The 23,299-nt window shown below is 37.2% G+C and overlaps 1 protein-coding gene across 1 annotated transcript in view; it reads right to left on the reverse strand.

The window, feature by feature from the left end:
* Positions 1 to 1,641: 1,641 nt before the first annotated feature.
* The window catches only part of SLC26A7 (solute carrier family 26 member 7), a 68,008-nt gene continuing 46,350 nt past the window's right edge, over positions 1,642 to 23,299 (reverse strand). Inside the window, exons 11-18 of the mRNA XM_059815500.1 lie at positions 17,530 to 17,636; positions 15,258 to 15,324; positions 10,490 to 10,606; positions 8,681 to 8,729; positions 5,887 to 5,987; positions 3,991 to 4,045; positions 3,798 to 3,901; positions 1,642 to 1,677 (exon numbers count right to left, since the gene is read on the reverse strand). Of these exons, the coding sequence (XP_059671483.1) occupies positions 1,642 to 1,677; positions 3,798 to 3,901; positions 3,991 to 4,045; positions 5,887 to 5,987; positions 8,681 to 8,729; positions 10,490 to 10,606; positions 15,258 to 15,324; positions 17,530 to 17,636 (636 nt within the window). The remainder of the gene's footprint in view (positions 1,678 to 3,797; positions 3,902 to 3,990; positions 4,046 to 5,886; positions 5,988 to 8,680; positions 8,730 to 10,489; positions 10,607 to 15,257; positions 15,325 to 17,529; positions 17,637 to 23,299) is intronic.

Below are 23,299 nucleotides of genomic sequence, written 5' to 3' on the forward strand. Positions count from 1 at the left end.
TATAACAAGCTTCTCACAATTACTAATCAACCCTTTTCATAGTAATTATGAAAGCAGTCTGAGAAGAACATGTACAGAACATTCTGGTCATCTGTGGGACAAAGTGAGGAATAACTCCAAGAGTCACCTAAAACTGAAAGGGTAAAAAACCCCATGGCTCTCTCCCATTGTCCTCTATTAGCGTTGAATCACCAAGACCAGAAGAAAAGCCTATTGATGTCTTAAGGCAAGTATGCAGAGATGTGAAAATCCGGCTTCTGTGAGCCACCTCATGTACTGCAGGCAGCTGCTTTGGGCAGACAGAGCAAGGAGAGTCCAGACAAGCATACATATGTAGCTGCTGCTGAAATCAGGATGCTTAGCATTAGATTTTGTCTATACACGGCAGTTGCACAAAGCACCCTTATACTTCTCTCTGCAGCACTAAGGCGGCCATTATGGCTGTGTCACATTCATTTACCTTTTAGCTTCCTTTTTTTTTTTAAGCCGGTGAGGAAAAATCCTACTTCCTCATCCTTTCTCATTTTTTGATTGGTTTTTGCTCAACTCACATTTTACTGCTAGTGTTCATGTATGGCAACAAAGACAAAAGGAAAAAAGTCGTACATGTTGCCACGTAATATGATACTGATGTGATAGCATAATCTAATATGATTGATGGCAAAACATAATTACAAGCCAAATAAGCAACCCATGAAAACCTCCACCCCATTTCTGTGCTTGCACACAGTATGGCACACCAGAATTGGGGATGAAATGTGGCACACACTTTATGTGTCTCTCCACTGTCATCTCTCAGCTGCCACAGCTGAAGATTTCAGCACCAAAAAAAATCACAACTCAAACTGGAAATGCAGACTACTCTACACTGGAAACAAGAACAAGTTTTCGAAAGAAGTATTACCAGGTTTTCCTCTTCAGTCTGAGCTAAAGAGTACCTGTGGCTTTGAAAATGTGGCAAACCATAATAATAACTCATGACAACTACTAGAGGGCGAGAAAATCCAGTGCACTTAGCCAACAGACATCTGCCTTCTCTGAATATACAGTGCTCCCACTGACCTTGCCAGGCATTAAAAAGGATACAAAACAAAGTACAAAAAATGGAAGAATATGATAGCTGTGATATGATGCTGTTACTGCAAATGGCTGTCTTCAACAGAAAAAAAGGTTAAGTAAAACCGTTAGAAAGAGTATGCACTGGTATATGGCTTCCTGCATATACTGTATCAATTATAACACACTGTTTTTAATAATTCATAATGTCTCATTATTCCATGCACAAAACTACAGATGCATATTACAACTAATGTTAGAATAGAAGATATCTAAAAGAATATACTGGTAAAAATAATACTGGTAAACACAGTCAGTACCTCATGTCTGCTTTCTAATAATTTGTATCTAATTGTATATAAAAATATTATATAAATCCACTATAGAACAATTGTATGAACATTTTCTGAGTGAAGGCAGCTGAAAGTTTTTTTCTGAATGGCTGATCTGTCATTACTGAATGTAGTAAATATATATGGCATATAAAAGATCATCTATGAGATCCCTTGGAGAAAAAAGCTAAGAAGAAACTGTGGTGCAGTTCAATCTGAATATGAGCACCTAGCCATATTCAATGGGTCGACATCACACTTCACTCTGTTCACTGAACTTGCTGTAATTCTAAATTAGGAGAAACAGAAAAAAATTTATTTTAATATTTTCCTAGAATACCACATGAAACTAGCAGATAAAGCAGTGCTAGTTTGAAAAAGGTGCCATTATAAAGACTATAAATCAAAAAGTTATTTATTATTAGGATGCAATGCATAAAGCAACAGATGAGTCTCTTATCAACTTATCAACATAAAAGTTAGAATTACACGACATTATCCTTGGAGGATGTAGATAAGAGCATCTTTGCCTTTCGGAACAGCAGCAGAGATGAAAAGGAACCACGAAGCCCTCTTGCCTCTACCTTTCTGCCAGTGAAAGACTATTTCCTGCTGTGGCGGGAAGCTGAAATGTAAATTGGAATGAATAACTTTCCATAAATCTCCAACTCCTTCCTCCTATTCTTTTCTGTCCTATCCCATCCCATTCTGTCCCATCCCATCCTGTCCCATCTCATCCCATCTTATCCTGCCATTTTTCCTTCATGTAAACACCCAAAATTCCTGCTGACCTCAGCATCTTAAAAAGACACAGGAAGAGTACGTAGACAGACAGTGTTCGTTACAGTGTGGTGCTGCTATTGCTATCACACTGCCTTTTTACTCCTGTCCATCTTCTCTTATCTTCAGGTGTTAAATGCAAGGAACACATAAAAAAACCCCAAATCACGAACTTTTAATACTCTGAAGAGGCATCAGCAGCATATATACACTGTTCATAATTACATTTAAAATTTGAGGCTGCGTGCAAGCCTTTGGGACTAATCTGCTAAGTCACTATTTAGAGCTTTGATTTGCCTAGCAGATCTGGTGGAAGCATGGGATCAGTTCCTAGAAATGAGCTCTAACTCCCCCTTTTCACTTTGAACATTCATCCTGGTCTTTCTATGTCCCATTTCCATAAAATGGGAATGCTAGTACATAACTATCTTACAAGAATGTTAGGAAGTTTAATTAATGTCTATAAAGAATGCAGACTTTTTATAACACAACAGTCATCCTAATTCATCTAATCAGACCCAGTCAAAATATGCAATAGTCATCCCCATTATTTTTGCCCTGAAGTTACCATTTAGTAAATTATTTTTTTCTGCAGGGCAACAAAATGAAAAATGTTGAAAAGCTCTGAAGAGAACATGTTTTTCTGGTCAATCCAGTAGGCCAACTGTGCCAACTCACCTTATCCAGATAAATCAATGGAAAGTGATTTCGTCCATAGGCAACTCTAATTTAATTAGTAAAATATAAAGTGGAGGGAAAAAAAAACCCAAACCACAAACCATGATGAGTTTAATGTCTTTTGGAGAAGGGTCTGAGCCAAGCTCTGGCCATGTTTGGAATCATAAATAAAACCATGGGAAAGCACGCTACTTGTAACGCACGCTCAGTTACGCTGGGATTGCAATGGAAAAGGCTCACACGGTTTATGAGGAAAGCCCAGGTTTACAGCCTTTTAACAAGGAATGCAAGAGTTATTATTGAGCTAGTAAATATATGTTCAAGCAAATGCATGTTCAAGCCTCAAGCCTCAGTTTCTGAGCCAAGCCTTCCTTCTCCCTCTAGCTTTCTTTTCTACCTTGTGCGATTCCTCTCCCCTCTTCCCACCAGTGAGCCAACACAGCACACTACAGTGCACGGTAGAGGCAAGATTATTAGCTAGAAAAAAATGTGCTAAGGATCCAGAAGCGTTTCGGTCAGAACAGTGAGGTACTGTGTGAAGTAGCTTTAAGCAGCCAGGCTGAGGAGCGGAAGAGTGTCGTTTCAGTAATGCAGAACGGTGTGAGTTAATTTGCCTCACCGAGAGGCTACGTTAGGTGTTTCTAGATGACATTATGCTTTCCAGCGGAGAATGCACCCAGATTAATGCACCATAACACAGCACCTCTGGATCTAGCATAGAAGACCAAGAAGTTGTTGCTAAAGGAGAGAAGGTGACGGCAAGAGAGTGCTAGCAGGAAAAACTTGATAACTGCAGTGCAGAGGCTGAGGACCAGTTGTTGAGAATAGACAGATAAAAGATTTCTACACAAAAGGTTCACTGGGCAAATAAGATTTCCCCAGACTTTAACAAATTGCTGTGAGCATCCAAAAAGCCCTCCAGACTTCACCTACCCCTGCTGTAAGTCTCACCCTGTGAATTTGAATGGCATTGATTGCTGAAGAAATAGATTCAAAGAAGACAGGATTTTCAGATTCAAGATTTCCACCGTACTGCATTGCTTTAATCAAGGAAGCTGTAATAAAACAAACATATGAGTACTGAGAAGGTAGTGAGGATATATAAACTGTCATGTTAAAAATTTTGCTGTAAGCTGATACTTGCCTTTGCAGTGTGCTAGCAACACATCGATGTGTCTGTTTTTACAGTCCATGTAAATCTATATGTGTGAAAACATGAAATTCAAAAAAACTGTTTAAAATACCAACAGGGAATAAAAGAGGCAAAAAGAACATATTCAAAGCAGGCAGAGAGCATGGAGTGCTGCTGTTGAAGCTATACTGCCAGCAGCCACCAGAGCGAGCTCTTCTGTAATGCAAACACCACAAACCCACACTAATTTCCTCCCCCCTCCTCAAAGTACTTTACAGCTCTGCTGAGAATTAAATCTGAATTTGATTAACAATTTTGCATTTGGTACTATATTTTGTAGGGTTTTTTTCCAGTTCTCCTTTTTTAGCAAGTTTGCCCATCTCCTCTGCACATGCTTACCTACCAGTCCACAAAGACAGGACTCAGACCTAGGAAACTTTGAGACTTCTAGCAGTCTATCAGAAAAGCACCATAACCATCATGCGACATGCTGCAGTAAGTTGTTCCTTATTCTTTCTTTGAAAATGTTCAACTTCACAGAGACTAAATATTCAATAAGCTATAAAGTAAAAAAAAAGTGAAAATAGCTCTAGAACCAGAGTAGGGCCTTTTCTGGCAGATGAGGATCCAAAGCAGTCCTTGCTTCAAAAATAATCTGGGTGAAGTGGAACAATTCTGAGAGAAGAGATTCAATGATAACCACATCAGAATACCCTATTTTTAAAAATAAACCAAAAGCCTGACTCAACTCAAATCCCTCTAACTCCAACAGCGGTGATGGTATTTTGGGGTGCAGTGTAATGAAGCGGACGTGTTGAGTGTGCTCCTCCTCTGGGTAACTCAGTTTTGGACCAGTCAGAAGCTGCACTCCCAACCAGTGCATTTCACAGCCATGATGGACTTACCTCTCACAAATTTGTCTAATGCTTCTTTGATATAATTTGCAGTTCTGAGGTCTCCAAGATCTTTTGGAAATCAGTTTCACAAATCTTTTTTTTTTTCAATTAATGTACTGATTTTATTGAATGCTCTATATTTTGAGGTGAGACGTAATAAAGAGTAACTCCTACTCCCTTTATTTAGTTTTTCCAGTTTTATTTTTGACTATACCCCCACCTATATGTAGTTTTGATTTAACATTGTTAAGGCAACACTTACTTCACTGCTTAATCATTGCAGTAAATTGAGAAAATGGTTAGGGTAAGAAAAGGCCTGGGCTGAGACCCAAGTTCAAATCTGGTCTTCTATCTTACTCAGAAAAATTATATGAACCAAACCTTGCATACCCACTTAAATCTGCACCCACTACACAACTATTAAATGTCAGACCCAATGGAAACATAAGAAATAGCTTTTGAACATAACTTTTCATCCACTATGTAGAACTGCTCATTATGTGGTTACTGGTTTTGGTCTTCTGGGAGCTTCTTGGAGCTCCTGCAATGCCTGAGGAACCCAGCCTGCTAGGTATGTAACCCACAGGAGAAAACATGGAGATCATTAAGACCTCTGGCTTAGCAGAAAGCAGGACACACAGATAAAATCACAGAATTAAAAGACTAAATTTTAAAGGGGTAATTCCCCCTGTGCAACTGACATAACTGACATGACAGGGTCGAATATGACATAAAAAAGCCTTAAAATTAAAAAAAAAAAAAGTTCAGAAACTCATCTCCATTACATACAGATATTTACATTTGCACTGAACATCACCTGAAGTCTTTAGAACTATTTTTTATATAATTTTATATATAAACACAGTGCAGTTTAATACCAAATCTGTGTTCATCTTTTCCATGAGTGACATGTTTATCCACTGATATAGGTGAGGTGACTAGTAGCTGGGCCCAATAACTTGTTTGTGTAATCATATTTCTATATACAGAATTTGTATGATGTCATGAATACCTGAAGCAGCACTGAGACTCCAGTGTAGTCAAAGAAATTCAGTCCACTGCAGTCTAATATCAAAACACGTCGCTCACTGTGACACGACTGCAACAACTCGCCTATACATTTGACAAATGAAAAACTATAATTAAAAGGGAGAATAGTCAAGAAATGTGTATAAGAATAATGATAGTTCAACAAAATAAGCCCGAACTATCACAATAAAAATTTTACTATTATGTACTGGAGTTTCAGTCAAGCAAACGGCATATTTTAGAAGCACAAATGATGGACCTTCAGAGCAATGGGATGAAGTGATGACAGGCAAAACATATTATTAGTGAGATGTTTTAGTCAGCAACAGGCTCTCAAGAATTTAAGAATTGCTTCTTCAGATTTGAATTGCTAAATGAGGCAGGATAATATCTTGGCTTGTTTGGGAGAGTTTACATGGGATACACAAAATGTATCTCTTTTTTAAGTTCTGTTATGACACTCAGTTCTGTAGTACCTAAATGCCTGCCTATGGCTTAACTAATATCCTCCCATAAGGAAGAAAAATATGTAAAGTGAAGTGTTTCATTTTCCTAAGGTTTTACTATGCTGGTTTTTGTTTGGTTAATTTTTTATATGCTATCACATATTCATGCTGGAGAAAAAAAAATGTTGGTAAGATTTGTGTAGGTCTTATACTCATTCTTCAACCTCAGGCCATCTTGTGCTTAAACTAAGCACACTCTGAACTAAATGCATCCTGAACTAGCACATAGATAATGATTCCTGGCTTTCATAAAGGGAAAAATAGAAAATAATGCACATCTTATTTATATTGTTCTGTGAACAAATGTTAGTTATCATAATGCACAAAACAAAAAAAAAGATGAAGGAAAAGAATTCTGAATGTAAAGATGGGTTAAGCTAAATGGTTTTGACAGAGCAGAGGAAAAGATTTTAAACTCCTGAGGGGATTTAGAAATTCCCCATGGTGTAGATTTATAATGATGTTAATTCCTTTTTGATAGTAGTCTGAGAGCCAGAGCCTTTTGGATTTGGACCTCCAGAGATTTACTGTCTTTGTACTGTCCAATGTACATTAATAGATACATTTCAAACAAAAATACAGACTTTCAAAGGAAACCTGTGCCTGATATTACTGTGATGGAAACCCAGAAAGGATTTATGAGATCTGCTAGGCTGCTCACTCTAATCTTTTCTACGCACCTCCTCTGCCTCTGAAACAAAAGAACTTATTCTCCCTATTACTTACTCATGCTGCCTTCCCACCCAGCTGGCATCCCGCACTGCAGCAGAGGCTGCCTGGCTTCGGAATGGGGGGTAGGTACAGACCTGTTCCCTCTCTGAACCAGTGGCAAGGGCAACAGCAGCTGTTTTGTTTGGTGCTGATACAAACCAATGACAAATCGGTATTCCCAAGAGGGAGAAAGGAAAGATTTTAACAAAGATGTACGTTGCTGCGCCTTCCAGGACAACTGCCGTAAGAATTAAGGATTATGTCTTCCTGCTCCCCTCCTTCCTAAAAATTGAAGCCCCACTTTTGTTTTCCTTTTTATAGGGATTTTTCTGTTTTCTTTCTGGTTTCTATTTTAAAGCTCCAATGGAGAGTCACCATAGACCAGTTGGTACAAGGAACAACAGAGCATTTAAGTCCTCAAGGCAGGATTTAAGCAATCAGAAAAGAGGTTTTGTGCTGTCTGTAACTTCTGTAACATGAGAAACCAGTTCATCAAAAAGAAGACTGAAATATGGACTGCCAAGACCTTCCAAAAATCTCCTCACATATGAAGTGCCTTGCAATCTTTTAGTATTTTACAGTATAGCCCTGTACAGTTTTCAGTAGCCATTTTCATTGCATTGCTATGTGTTACAGCAAAGCACTCTGTCACCCCCAAGTAAAATAAACACTGTAGTATCATAAAAATGTCATGAGTCCAGTTAATAAATGTAAACATTCAGACAACAGCCCCCAAATCAGATTCTCTACTGTGATCTTAATGCTTATAAGTATTTTAAATAAACACAATATTTTAATTCCATCCACATTGAACTCATCTGTATAAAGTATCTTCTGCAAAAGGTTGCTGCAGCTCTCCCATGGGAATGTATGTGCCCTTGTTTGATTTAAGTGTTATAAAATGTGGGAAAAGTGGAATTATCAAGCTTAATCTTCAATTGAAAGCAAACCCTTAGGTTTTTTTTTCTTTATTCTCTCCTCTATTGATATACAGTACAATATTGGTGGCTGTAGTGTCACTGATAATTCACTTGATGTTTTCTGAGATTTTCTCCTAAGTAGCTTTAAAGATCACAAGGATTTAACATGGCTCTAATTTTATCCTGTTTTTACTTTTGCATACTAATATTCAAGTCCTACTGTGAATGCAATAAAACAAGACCAGAGCTTAGTGAAACAGTCTCTTAGGTCTTTGTCTGAAGACCAATCCAGGCAGTAACGTGGGAAGTGGTTCCCCCCACTGAGTACCTGTCTCAGTATGCACACAGGGTTCATGAGAAATAAGCAGGAACTCCTGCAGAAAAGGTATTTTCATGGGTTCCGTGCTTTTGAAATCTTAAAAAGTCAGTCAAGAACAGAATAAAAATAGGACTTGTTAGGCCAAGCTTAACAGAGTTTAACGCTGTTTAGCACTCATGCTTCATTGAATGTTAGGTCTAACTGAAAATATTAGTTTCCACACAACTTGAGTTCACATAGAAATAAATAGAAAAGTGTGGCACCATTTTGCACACTTATATCCATCTTGGTTTTAATATTGCTTACAGATAATAAACTCACCATGACAACTTCCATTGGAAAATGAAGAGAGCAATGTGTTCCGCTCACACTGAAATAAAAGCAACAAACTATTAACATACTAGTCCAATGCATAGTAACCAGAGAAAATCATAAGAATTCGGTTTCTCAATATCAAAATTAACTTCTTCTCTCCAGAAAACATATTGTATGCAACAGCCTGTTGGATATATGGTATTTGCTGAGTATGTCTGTCAGTATTCTTCTAAAATTATAACAAACTGATATCTTGCTTTTCTTTCTTCATGACTCAACCTCTGTCATGTTTGGATCCACTAGAAAGCACATTATGAACACGATACTTTGGGGGAAACAGGGGTTGGTTAAGACGCGGTCAAAAGATGGGAAAGATGTTCTTGAAAAGATAAATTCTAGTCAGTGATTTTATAAGATTAACTTTTGATTAATTTTCTACTTGCTGCAATCTCATCTGCTATGCTAATATTTTAGTGGAAACATTTTTGACATGTAAATTTATTAAAGAATTACCTTTATCTAGAGATTTTTTTTAATAATGATTTCAAGACGAATGTTAAGTTGTCAGTAGAAATATGAGTTAAAACCAGAAATACAGCTCAGAAACAAAATCCAAAGTGCAATTTTTTTTCACTTCCATTATGTGCTACAAAAAGATCTTTATTCAAGAAAAAAAAATTTATGCATAGTATTTCAGGCAGCTGTACTGCCAAGTACCTTACAGAAGAGACAAAGGATAAAATTAACTTATTAAATTAACTTATTAACTCATTACACTTATTAAATTAACTCATAAATTAATTCCATGCAAATCCTAAGTAATTTCTCTCTGGGAGTTTGTTATCATACTAATCCAAATCAGTTAGCTTAGCACAACCAAGGAAAAAAAGCAACACAATTTCTGTGCCGAATTTCTCCACAATGAGGAGACGCCACCCATCAAAGTAGGTGTGGGTGGCACAGCTCCTTGGCAAGAGACAGGAGAGGTGGTGGACACACATTGCTGAACATCATTGTCTTAACAATTCGTCTAGGACGTGACTGTGATTTTCTCAGCCCAGTTTTCCAAACTGGATGAAATTGCCTGCAGTAAGCATTGTACGGTATTAGAATGTCTTAATTGTAATGATAGAAAAATAGTAAGACTTTTTTTCCCTTTTAGGGAACGTTGGAGGAAGTTGCAGTAGTTATGTGCAGATAAACTCGAAAAACACTATACTTACGGAGATATTCTCCAAAACCAAGTTATACATAATTTTTTTACTATTTATTTTTCTAATACAATCAGTGCAGAAAATGAAAAAGAAACACTACCTTTGAGAAAAACTTTAGCCAGTTTGTACCTTCTTCCTAATTCTCCTGGAATTATTTATAGTTAGAAACAGAAATGAAGTGTCTATCTCTCATGGACTCATTCATCTCCAGCAAAAACCTCACACTTTATTCAAGTAGATTTGTAGCTACTCATTATCTTTTTAAAATCACAACCTTATATTTTCTGAGGTTATGTAAGTTCTGCCAGAAATTTTGAAGAGCTTTGGATCAGTGCTTTAATGTCTTTTACAGGATCACATATAGAAATAGTAGAAATATTGTGTTCAAGTAATAATAAGAAAACAATCCATATTAAATCTGATTAAGATTAAGATTAACCTTATCCCGAATTAATAATTTGAAATATTACCTTTTTATATCTGTTTCAGTATCTGACTGCATTCTCTAAGACATGCAAGGAAAGCAATCATGATCTTCAACACCGTCACCATGATTACTGAAATATATAGCACAACCTACCTTGTTTACATCTTCACATGCCTGGCTGCTCGTGCTATCCTTCTGGATTATCTTTATCAGGTCAGCATGAAATTTCCTGGCATTCAGAAAGACTAACGGATTGTTGATTGAAACTATTTTTACCTGTTTTAATGATTCCTGTGGAATGAAATAAACAAAATACTGAGAAGATTATCTTGGGTTTGGAGACTGAAAAGCAAAGTAGATTCTTTAAAAATCCTGAAAAATCCTGTAAATCAACATAGAAGGAGCTTTGGGTTATGATAATGATTTAACAGATAACTGTCTAGATCAGTCTTCACACACAAGTGGAGTAAAAAAGGAAAGGTAAGTAAGTAACCTATAAGGAAAATCATCCTTAATTCGAGTTAACACGAAAGCAAAATCATGTTCGTTATGCTACATAATACTAAGGACTACTATCTGGCAAATAATAGTAGCACTGTTTCAGTTGGTATGATCCCCAAACATAGGTAAGACAAGGTTTGCAGACAGGGAACACCTTTTATTAGACAAATATACGTATTGGAAAAAGTACATCAGGTTGTGGGGCAAATGCTTTAGGTGGGGGGAACACTGAAAATGTTCATCTCAGTTACCTGAAGATTACTCTAGTGCAACACGGATATTTCTCCATGGAAATACTTAGAGGATCCAGACCAAGCCTGAGCGACACATTTAAAACTTTGCCAGCATGTATCTACAACCAACACAATAAATAATCTACACGAGAACCATCAGCTGCGCCCCAGTTCCTGTCTCTGCACTTATTTGAATAAGTTTTATCCAGTTCACCAGGTACCTTCAATGAACCTGGGGAGCCCAAAACACAGACATTATACACCAGAACGGTTTCTGAAGGAAATCAGATAAAGGTCAGGAAACCCCCAGGTACCAATGAGGAACATTTCCCACAAAACAAGGACCTTTTCTCTCATTGTCAAGGTGCACTTAAAGCACCTTCAGAAGCCAGTAAGAATGTTAATATTTACATATAAATATACTGATCTTATAGCTAGGTAGAGTTCAGCTAATTCTACCAAGCTCTCTATTTTCCGCAGGTTATGAACCATGTCACTTTTTTCCTTAGGAAAATTAGGTCTGAGACAGACCAAATTCAAGCAACTGTCAGCTGCTTTGGTTTCTGCTGCTTCTATTTCGGATTTGAGGAAAAGTCTGTTGGCCGTTAGGGTCTTCCACTTCTTCCAGTTGTACTATTTGATCTAGTAAAAGATATTACATCCACTTTATGTTCTTTATGTATATTCCAGCAAATAACTGCATTAAGCTTTTATGCATCTAGTGCTGTAAAGAGGAATAAGCAGGATCACGTGTGGCCTGTAAAAGTTACCAATATTTTCAGTAGCATTTTCTACCTGACAGGCATGCATGCAACTAGGGATTCTTAAATAGCCACAATAACACTGCTCATAAGCGCCAGTTACCAAAAAAGCAATAGGATTAATTTGCCTTTCAGGTATGTCTTTTATGGAGGCTGAGGATCTCTAGGTTACATGTGGAAGTTCAGAGCATTGTCCTTCCTTCCAGGTGAGATGAACAAAGGATCCTTGAGTACACAATGTGAACATCATTGCACAGCAATGATTCCCACTAGTTATTTTCACATGCAAAACATGGTAACGCTAAGTGTCAACTTCAACAGTCTCATAAAAAACTTTGCCTACTTTGGAAGAATGAAAACAGGATGAGATTTTAATGGACAAACACTGCAGCTGACAACACCTCAGCAGGGCAGCAGCAGACTGTGAGGGCAAATCAACAGATCTGATTCCAAGAAGTTCTCCAAAAGGACTTCTGTCCACAAAAGTGCTGTATGCAATAAAATATCCTATCATGGATAATGATAAGATGCAATAAGAGGTCTGGATACAGAAAATATCCATTTACTACTGAAATAAAATATCTGATTTATGTGAGTATCAGCTCTCAAAAATGAACTACTTGTGACAATGGGTAACAGGAAGTAAGCCCCAAGAATTTGCAAGAGAATATAGGTCCAAAAAGCCTCTATTCTTCCTAACAAAAGTCAGAGACATAAAACAAGGTTACACTCAAACACAAGTAAGTGAAGCTGACACACAGATCGTGTTTAAGTAGTTCAAAAAAGCGTGGGATTGCATCAAAGATGATACACAGTTTTCCCAACAGACCTTCAAGCAAAACAGGAATGGAAATCTTCACCACAAACCACACAAACTACCTCCTTATTGTAGACTGCTATTCAGACTTCTGGGAACCAGACAATCTCTCGGACATCATTGCAGCGACCATCATACAGACTAGGGAAACATTTCAAACATCCAAAACTGAGGCAATGAACCCCAGACTATGTATAGGGACTTTGCGCAATTTACCTATGAATGTGATTGTGGTGAATATCACATCACCAACATACCATCACATCAGTCAAGTGGCAAAGCCTAACCGGCAATTAAAATGACTAAGATTATATGAAAGAAAACTCTAAAATAAGGGCAAAACAGAGGGCAATATATCCTTGAATGGAGAAATACTCCGACATCCCACAGATTCCCTTAAAAAAGATGCTATATACTGCTTGGTGTGGAAACAAGTGAGCACTTTGGTGCCATACCAGAACGAGCAAAGTAGAAGATGAAAACTAAGAAAAAGGAAGACTGATGTGCAAAGATCAAAGCCTGTGATGATCAACAAGCTAATAAGCTTCCAAAGATACAAGGTGGAAAATTTGAAAGGCTCAAATCATAAGGCCAAATGAAACAGATGGCAGACTTAGGTACAACGTTTTTCCAGGATGTGCAAAGACAACTGTGCCAAATTTGGCTCAGTTATTCCTGGCTCTGGGGTGGTTCTAGCTCCTTTCTTAGTAAGAACTGTTTTGAGAAAAATGGACATTTCCTCTTTGTCATGTCCTTGCCAAGAAAGAAAGAAAATTATCTCAGGTGGCCTATCCCTGCTGTCACTTAGAAGGATACTGGCAATTGCCCCCTGCACTCTGCACAGCACTCTTGGGTAAGAATCCAGTTCAGGGAACGCCTGTGATACAATGTGTTTTACATAAGCTTCTAAATACCCTTTTGATTTTCTCCACATTAAAGTGTCTTTTCTCCTATTGATGAAATAACCTCTATAAATCCACAGACCTTAATGGCAGGGTAGATGATTAAGCTTACATATTTTCATGTTTAAAAGTCCTGTTGTTTATGTCTAAGTTGTTATTTACCAGGGAAACTTGGATCAGTCTAACAGTCATACATTAAAAATTACCCTAAATATCTGCTGCAACTCAGTGACTCTAAATTCAATTAAAGGCATTTTTCTAAATCTTAAAAATATTTTCCTTCTTTGTTTTGTGTAACAAGCTCTTGAGCAATTTGCTTTCTTAACAAAATGTTATTTTCCCCACTGTCAGCAGACACTAGTTTATTATTACTTGGTTACTGGCATTAATCTTAATGATTAAGGAAAAAAAAGCAGGGAAGCAGTTAGATTAAAAAAAAGATGCATAGGGTTTTACACAAAAAAATTTATGAACTGATAATGATTATGAAAAAAAGCAGGCAAATCAAATTATGGTTACCCATCTCTGTCAAAGTCACTCCAACATTTTTCTTAAGAATGAAAAGTGATATAATAATTGACAGCTGGGCCAGCCTCAATAACCATGTTTTTAATTCACATTTCAGAGTCCTTCCCATTCTCATGTACCTTTCACATTCCAGTATTGTTCAGCATGCCAAAACAGTAAACCCTCCTGAGCCAAGTTCAGCTTTTGAGCCCAAGATATCTCTGATGGAAAACATTTGCTGGAAAAAATAAATTCTTTAGAGGAGGGCTTCTGAATGGTGAGGTAATAACTGCTAAGCATGTTGCTTACTGATACATAAGACCCTTCTTAAGCATTAGGAAAGGAAAGAGGACATAATAGGAACTGCCACAGTGGAGAAGGCAAGATGTCCTAGTGACGGGACCTCGAGCTGAAAGGACACATGGTTCTACTTCTCTTTTGGCTGCTGACCTACCATTTCATCTCGGAGGAGGGAGTTCACCTCTCTGGGTCATTACCCTTCTCTTCTTACCATAGGCCTGACCACAAGCAACTTTGATGATAATTGCAATGAAAATAACTGAAAGAATTTAAAATCTCTGACTGGTAGGTTTAAGTTTATAAGAAGCCAAATTTTAAAAGCACAGTCTTTCAGAGAGATTCTTCCATTCATTTTTCATGTGAGGGTACCATTTTTTGAGTACAGGGTAGTGAAATATGTGAAGTAGTCTGTGACAACTTCATGATGCTGTCACTCCTTCTCCAGCCGCACATGGTGTCCTCTGGGACAGTCCGATCACAAGGGGCTGGTGGCAGAAATGGGGTCAGAAAAGAGATTGTGGGTGATGAGAGTATCAAAGGACATCCAGAAAATGAGGAAATTTGATAAGAATGTAAAGGCAGCTATTGTCTGCTCAGAGGGACCTTGCCCTTGCTGCCAAGAGATTTCTTTAGACTTAGGAATTAGGAAACTTTTACAAAGAGCAATTCCTAACTTAAAAGTAACAAATAAACTAGGATCTAAGAGGACTTGCCTAACTTCACTTTGCAGACCAGCAGCAGAACCAGGAAAATATTCCAATTTCTGGTACCCAGACTAGTTTTGTGTCTAATACTGGCTTTAGATTTCAAGTGGTTATTTCATAAAAATGTTCCCTTGTCTCAGTGATTACGATCTGGTAACTAACTAGAGAAAATAAAAAAATCTTAATTAGTGGAACACACACACAAAAATTAACTTACACAATTATCTTCTGTTTTGTATTTATATTCCACTTCTTTCACATTTTTCAAATTCAGTGTCTTTGCTCTGTAATCAATACATAGAGAGAAGCTGTAAGGCAAATCGTTAGTAGTCTTGAACAGAAACAGGAAGAGACACACCCCAAAATTACAGCATAGAAGTTTAAAGTTGCGACAATGCAATCTGTACATATTTTCCCACATATGGAGCTTATTTTTTTGTGATAATGATCCAGTTAAAGGGTAAAAAGCACATTTTAAAATGATAATATATCACCTTGAAAATATGAATCATGGAAATTTCTGGTAAATAGAATCTTAAGTTTCATTACTGTTTTGTAGCTGGCCAGAGAGCTATTCTCAAGTCAAGGGAGCTAATGTATAAGCTACAGCTTCAGAAGTACAGAGGTTTAATTAGTATTTTTTACCTGCAAAATCATATTGTAGGAAAGGGAAAAAAACATATCAAATAGCTATGGGTCATGAAAACTAAGGATGTTTTATTTGTCATTAAAATTGACACATCTTGTATGATGAAGCAGAACATTGCACTGTAGCTATCAAAGTGGGGGACTTAACTGGAGAAGCCACTATCCCTGTGCTCTCTACATAGTCAGTGAAAAGAGAAAGTTGCCTTGAAAAGGCAGCTCAGTGTAGGACCTTCTGCTTCAATATATCATTTGTAGAAACACATTTAACTGCAGAACAGGAAGACTGTGAAACTAGCTATCATCTGATCTCTGTGCCTAAAGCTAGGCAATGGAAATAATCCCAGAATGCAAACATTTAATAGATGCGTCAAAATGCAAGGAATATTTGCAGGTACTGGGGTTGGCTAAATGAGGCTTGCAAAAGTCATCTGTTCTGTCCTGTTTGCATAAATCGAGCTGTAGCTGCTGCTGGTTTTAACATATTCTGATACATAACATGTACCATGTCCAATACTCTGGCATCTGAACAGAAACTTCACAATAAATCATCTACAGTATTTTTCTTGCTTCACTTCTGCTGACACTTTTGCCCACAACTGGATTTGGCTTACTGCATGTTCTCTTGCTATCTTACCTGTGCAGTACAATTTTTAAGGTTAGCTTGTTCGGTGCCTTTAGATTGCATGGACAATCATGTGCAACCTGACTGAAAACCACAGAAATCATTGGGAAGAGTCTTACTTACTTTAATTAGTGCAGGTTTAGACTGAGGTCTCTGAGAAGATCGTGCTATTTTGTGTCAGAAATCTCTCCCTTTCTGCTGTGGCAGAACCTCAGACATCCAGGCACAGATTGTAAACATGAAAACTTACTTTTTCCTTTCCTAGCAAAATTTACTAAAATTTTACTTTGCTGAGTAGCAGAAGGTTACCAAAAAGGTACCGATTGATCCAAGCAGAAACTGTCTCCCATAATTTGTAATTGCCTTGCAATTTTGAGCTATTTTCACGCTGGTTCTGCAACTTATTCTGCAAGAACAGAGCTATGCACAAATGGTTAACACCATTAACGTTAACAAGCATTAAATCAAGCAGTCTATATTGTACTTAATTTCAGTGGGATTCAACATCCATGCAAACAACTGCCTGCAAGCAGCAAGTAATTTGCAGGACTCGAGAGCTACGGATTAACTTTGTCACCTAAAATTATCATGAACCTCAACTGATATTTTCCTTTACTCGTGATCGAAAGTAGCAACTGAAATATATGAAAAAGAATATACAAATTTGTATTAGCTCTAGTTTCTTTGTCCTGGCTTTTCTAATTCATACATAGAATTTATAATGTACTTTTCGTTATACATTAGAATAGTTGTGCAGTTATGTTTCATTAATATATATTAGCAGTGCAAATGTCAACTATCAACTCCTGGGCAACATAGTATCTAGGAGTTTATAAAGGCGCTTAGTTACTAAGGCTTGTCAGACATACTTTCTCCTTAAGGAGCAAATAACTATCTAATGGAAAAAAATTATATTATTAATGTTTCGGTTGATCTTATGCTGCCTTCACCTAATGAGTCATAGAGATGTGTAATACTAAGAGAAATCACAAAATAATGCCAGAGTATGAAATGTTTTAGAGACCCTTAGCCTACAGTAAATGCACAGGTGTGACTTTTCCTTTTGAATTGTCTTATCTAGTAATTTTCTGCAACTAAAAAACTGAAGTTTCATTGTTAAATTTAGTGTACTGTATGTCTATCCCAACAGTGAAGCAATGTGCCAGAAAGAAGACATAACGATGTGCTACTAGAACATTTCAATAAATTTATTTCTCACCTGGGAAAGCGGAAAATCACAATTACTATAGTGCAGGCAACGCCATACAACAGTCCCACATTAGCAGCAAAGCATATTGTAAACACGTAGGTGCTAACCCATATGCTCTTTAAGGAGGGAAACAGAAAGAGGTGATTAGTTTCAGTTTTTGTAACAATGTGCATTTTATCAGAAATAAAGATTTTTAAAAGAAGATAGTTTCACAGGGGTGAATATTCGGATCTCTGAACTGGCAAATATTGAGAACTGAATTGCAATTAAAATAATGCCTCCCCATGCGACAATACATATGACAGGGCACTACTCATCCCAATCCTCAGAGGTTCTTTTCAGAATTACTTAAAATAGCATGTGTAATTGTGCTAACAGCACAATTCAGAATGAACTCAGTTATTTTGTAAAACATGTATTTTATTTTTCACATTGCAAGTTTTTGTCACATTATTCACTGTACACATTTAAAATCCTCCTTTCCTTTTACATAGTGAGGTACCCTAAAGGTCACATACAGAGAGCTCTTCTCCCACTAACTGTTTAAGTGGGAATTATAATTTGCAAGGAGGTTAATTCAAAGTGGCATTTATCAGAGTACAGCTGACTAAACCAACTCTATAACAAATAAAAATTATTGGGGAATGAATTTCTTCACATGGAAATGGTGAGATTTCAGATTACTTCCCCATCTTTCAATATTTGATTAATAAAACTTTGGATTAATTTTAAGTACAATTTTAAAAAATACAAAGAAGCATATCTGAAACAAAAGTCACTTTGAAAAGGAATTTAAAATATTAAAAAAGCCAAAAGATTTTAACATTTCAAAATTTTTTCTGAATTATTTTCTAAACAGAAGCAATGACTTATATATCCATACTACAATGTTGTGTATGGCTGAGGGATATCCAGATTTTATAATTAAAAGGAGAAATGTACAAATTACTTGATTTCATATACCAACCTAATGTCAGCACATATTTCTTTCTTTGAGGGAGCCTTAAGCAAAGACTGCCACCTAATCTTTATATAAAAAGTGTTAAAGAAGAATGGAAAGTATTTTCACTCCTCTGGATATACTGATCTCCGCAAGTGCCTGTTTCAACAATTACAGTGCTTCTTGTTAATGTTCACAGAGGAACAGATCACATTACAATGGCAGAATCAGCGTTAAAATTGTCCTTTCTGATGCTTTCACTTAGGTCAGGAAAGCCAGAAACAATAGAATACTTTCAGCCTAACCACAGGAATTTTGCTTGAGCAGATTTCAGAACTGTTATTTTATGAATTATAAAATGTAAGTCATACCGTACTAATTTGTGCTTCATAGAGGACAGAGTATTACATGACTCTACCAAGAAACCTTTTCCTCCCTCATCTTCAAAATTCTAACCTACTGCAAAAGGTTTTGGAGTCTCTTCAACATCATGGCTACTAGGTAAAGAGGTCGTTCTTTCTTTGAAACAGTGCTCAATCTCCAGTTATATTTTAAAGTGACATCTTATGCAAATTGTTGTGTATATGTTTGCAAAGAATACCTTTATGAGCAACAAACATTGAGTTCTGATTAATCAGTGAGAAAGTAATTCTAAGATTTACAAATCCAATATATATTTATAAAGGAGCTCGCTGAACGTGAAAGGGCTAACAGAAGTACTACAAACCTGAAATTCAGGCAGGATCAAGAATTAGCCCATCCTGATAAGGCTGAACCTTTGACTACACCTGAGATCAGGCAATCCACTTCAGCTGCAGACCTGAGCCTCATCACATCTAACTAAATCACTGCTGCAAGACCTGTAAAATTCTTCTGTCTCAGAAGAAAACAGAAAGCATGAAAACCCAATACAAAGTCTACAGAGGAAGAATACAAGCCAAAAATGTTTAAGTACTGCTGAGTACTGAGAAAGCTAGTTGAGTGCCTCTTTAGCAGCCTGGTATCCTACATCTCAACTGTAAGCAGAGACTGCCATTGTTGTGGAGGATCAGCCAAAACAATCATATTCTCATTTGTCAATCATCCTTTCAGTACTTTGTATTGGCCTGGAGTCAGTACTTTTTTAGGTAGGGTAGCATCAAGCTTGTATAAAGAAGTTATGTTGATCTGATAGACATTTTTTTAATTCTTGGGTTGTCACAAGGTTCAACAAAGGAGTCATAAAAATATTGAAGTTTTCTTTGGCAACTTACTTCAAGATGGCTATTATATACTCCAGGACAGACAGACTCTAAGCATTCTTCAAATCTTAGCAATAATATGTTATAGGGACATGTTATTCTCAAAAGTCAAAACAAAATCCACCTTCAAAGTATGCTTGTACTGTATTAATTTTTAAAATAATTCTGAAGAGGGAGAAAAGAAACAAGCAGAAGGTATGGATTTATGTTGAATCCTGCATATGTAAGAAAGTATCGGAAGCACTGAGAGGTACAGTGGCTGTGTATATATAGCAGCTACCTTCGAAACTCTGTGGACAGTGTGTTTCCATCTAGACCTTTTCATTATAGGGTCTACACATCCACCATTGAGAGGAGTCTGAAATAGGAACTTGGTAGGAAAAAAGCATATAAATAGAAGAGGTGGGAGAATACTCTGAGCCAATGGCTAAACAATGCAATAATAAGGTACTGTGATACTAAATGTTTCTGTACCACTTTGAAACCAGATTATAAACTTCCCTTTTCATTGCAAACTCAGGAGATGATCAGCTAGTGCCTGGATTGGTAGGGCTCATCTCACTTGGCATTAGCTATCTATAGCACAGATGTCTACAGCTGGCTTGAGCTGTCTAGATTCCAACCATAATCAATGGAGATTTGGTTATCAGAGCGAGGGGAATTTAGGATGCCGTTCATCTAACTCCTACCTGATTATGCTGGTGCCTACTTAAGGAAGAGGTGAATCATACCACTCAACTGACCAGCTCTGTACTGTCTATAACGCAAGGCTGTGATGACTTGCTCAAATAGAGGCCGGTGCCTGAGTCACCAGCACATAGCCAAAAGAAGAATCCTATTAAAGTCCTGTTCATTCAGGGAGTGCCTTGGCAGGGAAGATACTGGAGTCCTGGAGGAGGTTCAGGCTCCAAGGAGGCTGAGTAGCACACCCATGCTCCCAAGTCCTTCTTCAGACAAATGATTGACGCATGCATACATCTTCAGGGCACCCTTCATCAAAACTTATGATTCAAGTGCTGAAGTGAAGACCAACACAGCCATAAAGCAGGAACAGCTTAATAGTAAAGTGGTATGGTAGTTCTTTAATACAATTTTTCACAAGCATTCCATACACAATGTTTGAGAGGGTATTTGCAAACTGCCCTGGAGACAGATGGACTGATATAAATATTATTCTTTAAAAAGAATTTATATGGCAATCAGACTTTCAATGGATTAAGCATTTGTAAATTCCTTCCCACTCCACTGAAACTAACTACAGCAAAAGTAATATAACTCAGGGTAGTGTATTCACCAGTGCAGGAAAGATAGAAAATCTCCCTAGGATGTCATAAGCTAGGAGCATTTGTGTAAAATTACGAGATGGCTTCCTACTCTGTGGAAAATTGTTTATATAGAAAAGCCCTCTGAGCTCTCATGAATCAGGGCCCCTATGTGATGAATAACTCAATAAATCTAAAAGGCTATCTCCCTCCTGAGGATAATATGTTAAAAAGATCTAAAAATACATGAAATTGCACCACTGAGCTCCAAAATTCCATGGAAGACCTTCCCTGGGCCCCCTCCTCCAAACTATTTTGACAAAATAGATTGACAGGGTTGTGGATCCCCATCTCAGAAACTCACACTGGCAAGATCTTGGAGGATACTTGTCAAAAATGAGACCCTCCTTGCTGGATCTACTTTACTTGCTGAATTAGTATCATTCTTTACATCCTTACATATTAATATATGTGCATACCCTTACAATTCATACATCCATAACTGCCTCTTACATCATAACATCATGCAGGGAATGTGTAATTTTTACCATAAATTATTGCCATTCTTTCTGCTTTACAAGTCAGGCATACAACTTACTTTGTCTCAGCTGTGGTAATTTCCTGGCCAAGTCATTTGTGAAATTTTTTAACATTTTTTTCTCTTTAAATGCCATAGTATTTCTCTGTTGAATACCCCAAATCCCTGTTATATAATTAACTCATGAAAATAATCCTTATTCTATTGTCATTTTTCACTTAGAGCGTCACCTTCTGAAATACTTTTTCCCCATCTTTGGTCACTTTCAAGTCCAACTGTTAACAGCAAAAAGAACATTTTTCTTCAGCAGTCCATTACCAGGCAGTAGTCTTTGCATAGCTTAAATGGCTGCAGCTTATGTGGGATGCTCAGCCTTAAAAACAAGAGTTAACAAGAACTTCACTGGCCTTTTTATCAATACTAGGAAAGTGTACTGTCAAGCTGGAGAATAAAAAAGCTAAGTTAGTCAAGAAGTAGGCCTGCATAAGAAATTAGGCTTGCAGGAAGTATATGGAAATCAACTTCTGATCTGAGGACCTGAAAAGTGAGATACACTTACAGATGAATTTCAGATCAAATTCCTGGTAGTTCCCAAAAAAAAGAGGCAAAAATTCAAGACAAATCGTTCTCAGGTTAATGTACAAAACACAGATAACCCAGGAATCAACACCTTGGAAACAGCCAAAAGATGAAGACAGCAGAGGGAGGATAAATGCTGTTATGTATACAATTATGTGTATAACATATATAGTGCAGAGAAATTATTGATCAGAAATTGTTGAAGTCATCCAAGAAGGTGTAGGGACTGACAGAAGACCTTAACTGAAGCAAGAGACCTTTGAGGTTCATACGAGTGCTGTGAATGGCAGGAACTGGCTCTTTGGAGTAAGGGCAATGGGGTTCTAGCTGGAAGGAAATTGAATGTGATTTGAGAGGTGGGATGTAAAAACAGGACATTCCTGAGGGCTGATAAAAAACAAGTTGAAAGAACACTGAAACAAATATACGTAATCATATTCAGCTGATAATATTTAGTATTATCTAGTTAGGTCTGTCAACCTAGCTGCTTATTTGAACTCAGCTGCTCTTAAACATTAAATCTGCAGGAAAAAGAAATCCATGGCTAAAAGGAGAGATTTCATAGACTCACAGAAAATCCTGGGTTGGAAGGGACCCATGAGGACCATCAAGTTCAACTCCTGAGCTCTACCTTTCAAGGTGTACCTTTAACATTTAACAGGATTGTGTTTTATAAAGAACTAATCAACAAATAAATATTACTGATCCTGTTTGTGTTCAATGACAAGCTTAAAGAAGTGCAAAGGAACGAGGTTACAAAAGCCATAATATTCTGGTTCCACCCGCTCTCACTTGCCAGACCTATGAGCATAACAAACCTGACTTCTATGTTACATGACACATGCCCTTCAAAGAATTGATTCCAGAAAGGACAGCAGCTAATTCTTTCCCAATGGGTTTTTTTAGAGTTTCTGTCTTCAAAACACTTTAGATAACCTGGGTAGTGGAACTGATTCATTTCCAATGTGCTGTCAATTGCTGGGATGAATCTTTCCAGGCCAAAATCACCACCAGTGTAGTTACTCAAATCACTGGGCTCAGTGGGGTTCCTCAGACCAGGCAGCAATGCAAGATCAACGTTTATAGCCTTACTTTAGATGATGCTGTTTAAAGCAAGATGATTTACCCTGTCAGGATAAGGACTGATGGTGCAACTATTTGAAGATAAATCATTGTTCAAGTATGTGCAGTCACAAAGATAAACCCAGAAAACTCTCCC

The sequence above is a fragment of the Gavia stellata genome, chromosome 3, assembly GCF_030936135.1.
Source record: "Gavia stellata isolate bGavSte3 chromosome 3, bGavSte3.hap2, whole genome shotgun sequence".
In the NCBI taxonomy this organism is placed as follows: Eukaryota; Metazoa; Chordata; class Aves; order Gaviiformes; family Gaviidae; genus Gavia; species Gavia stellata.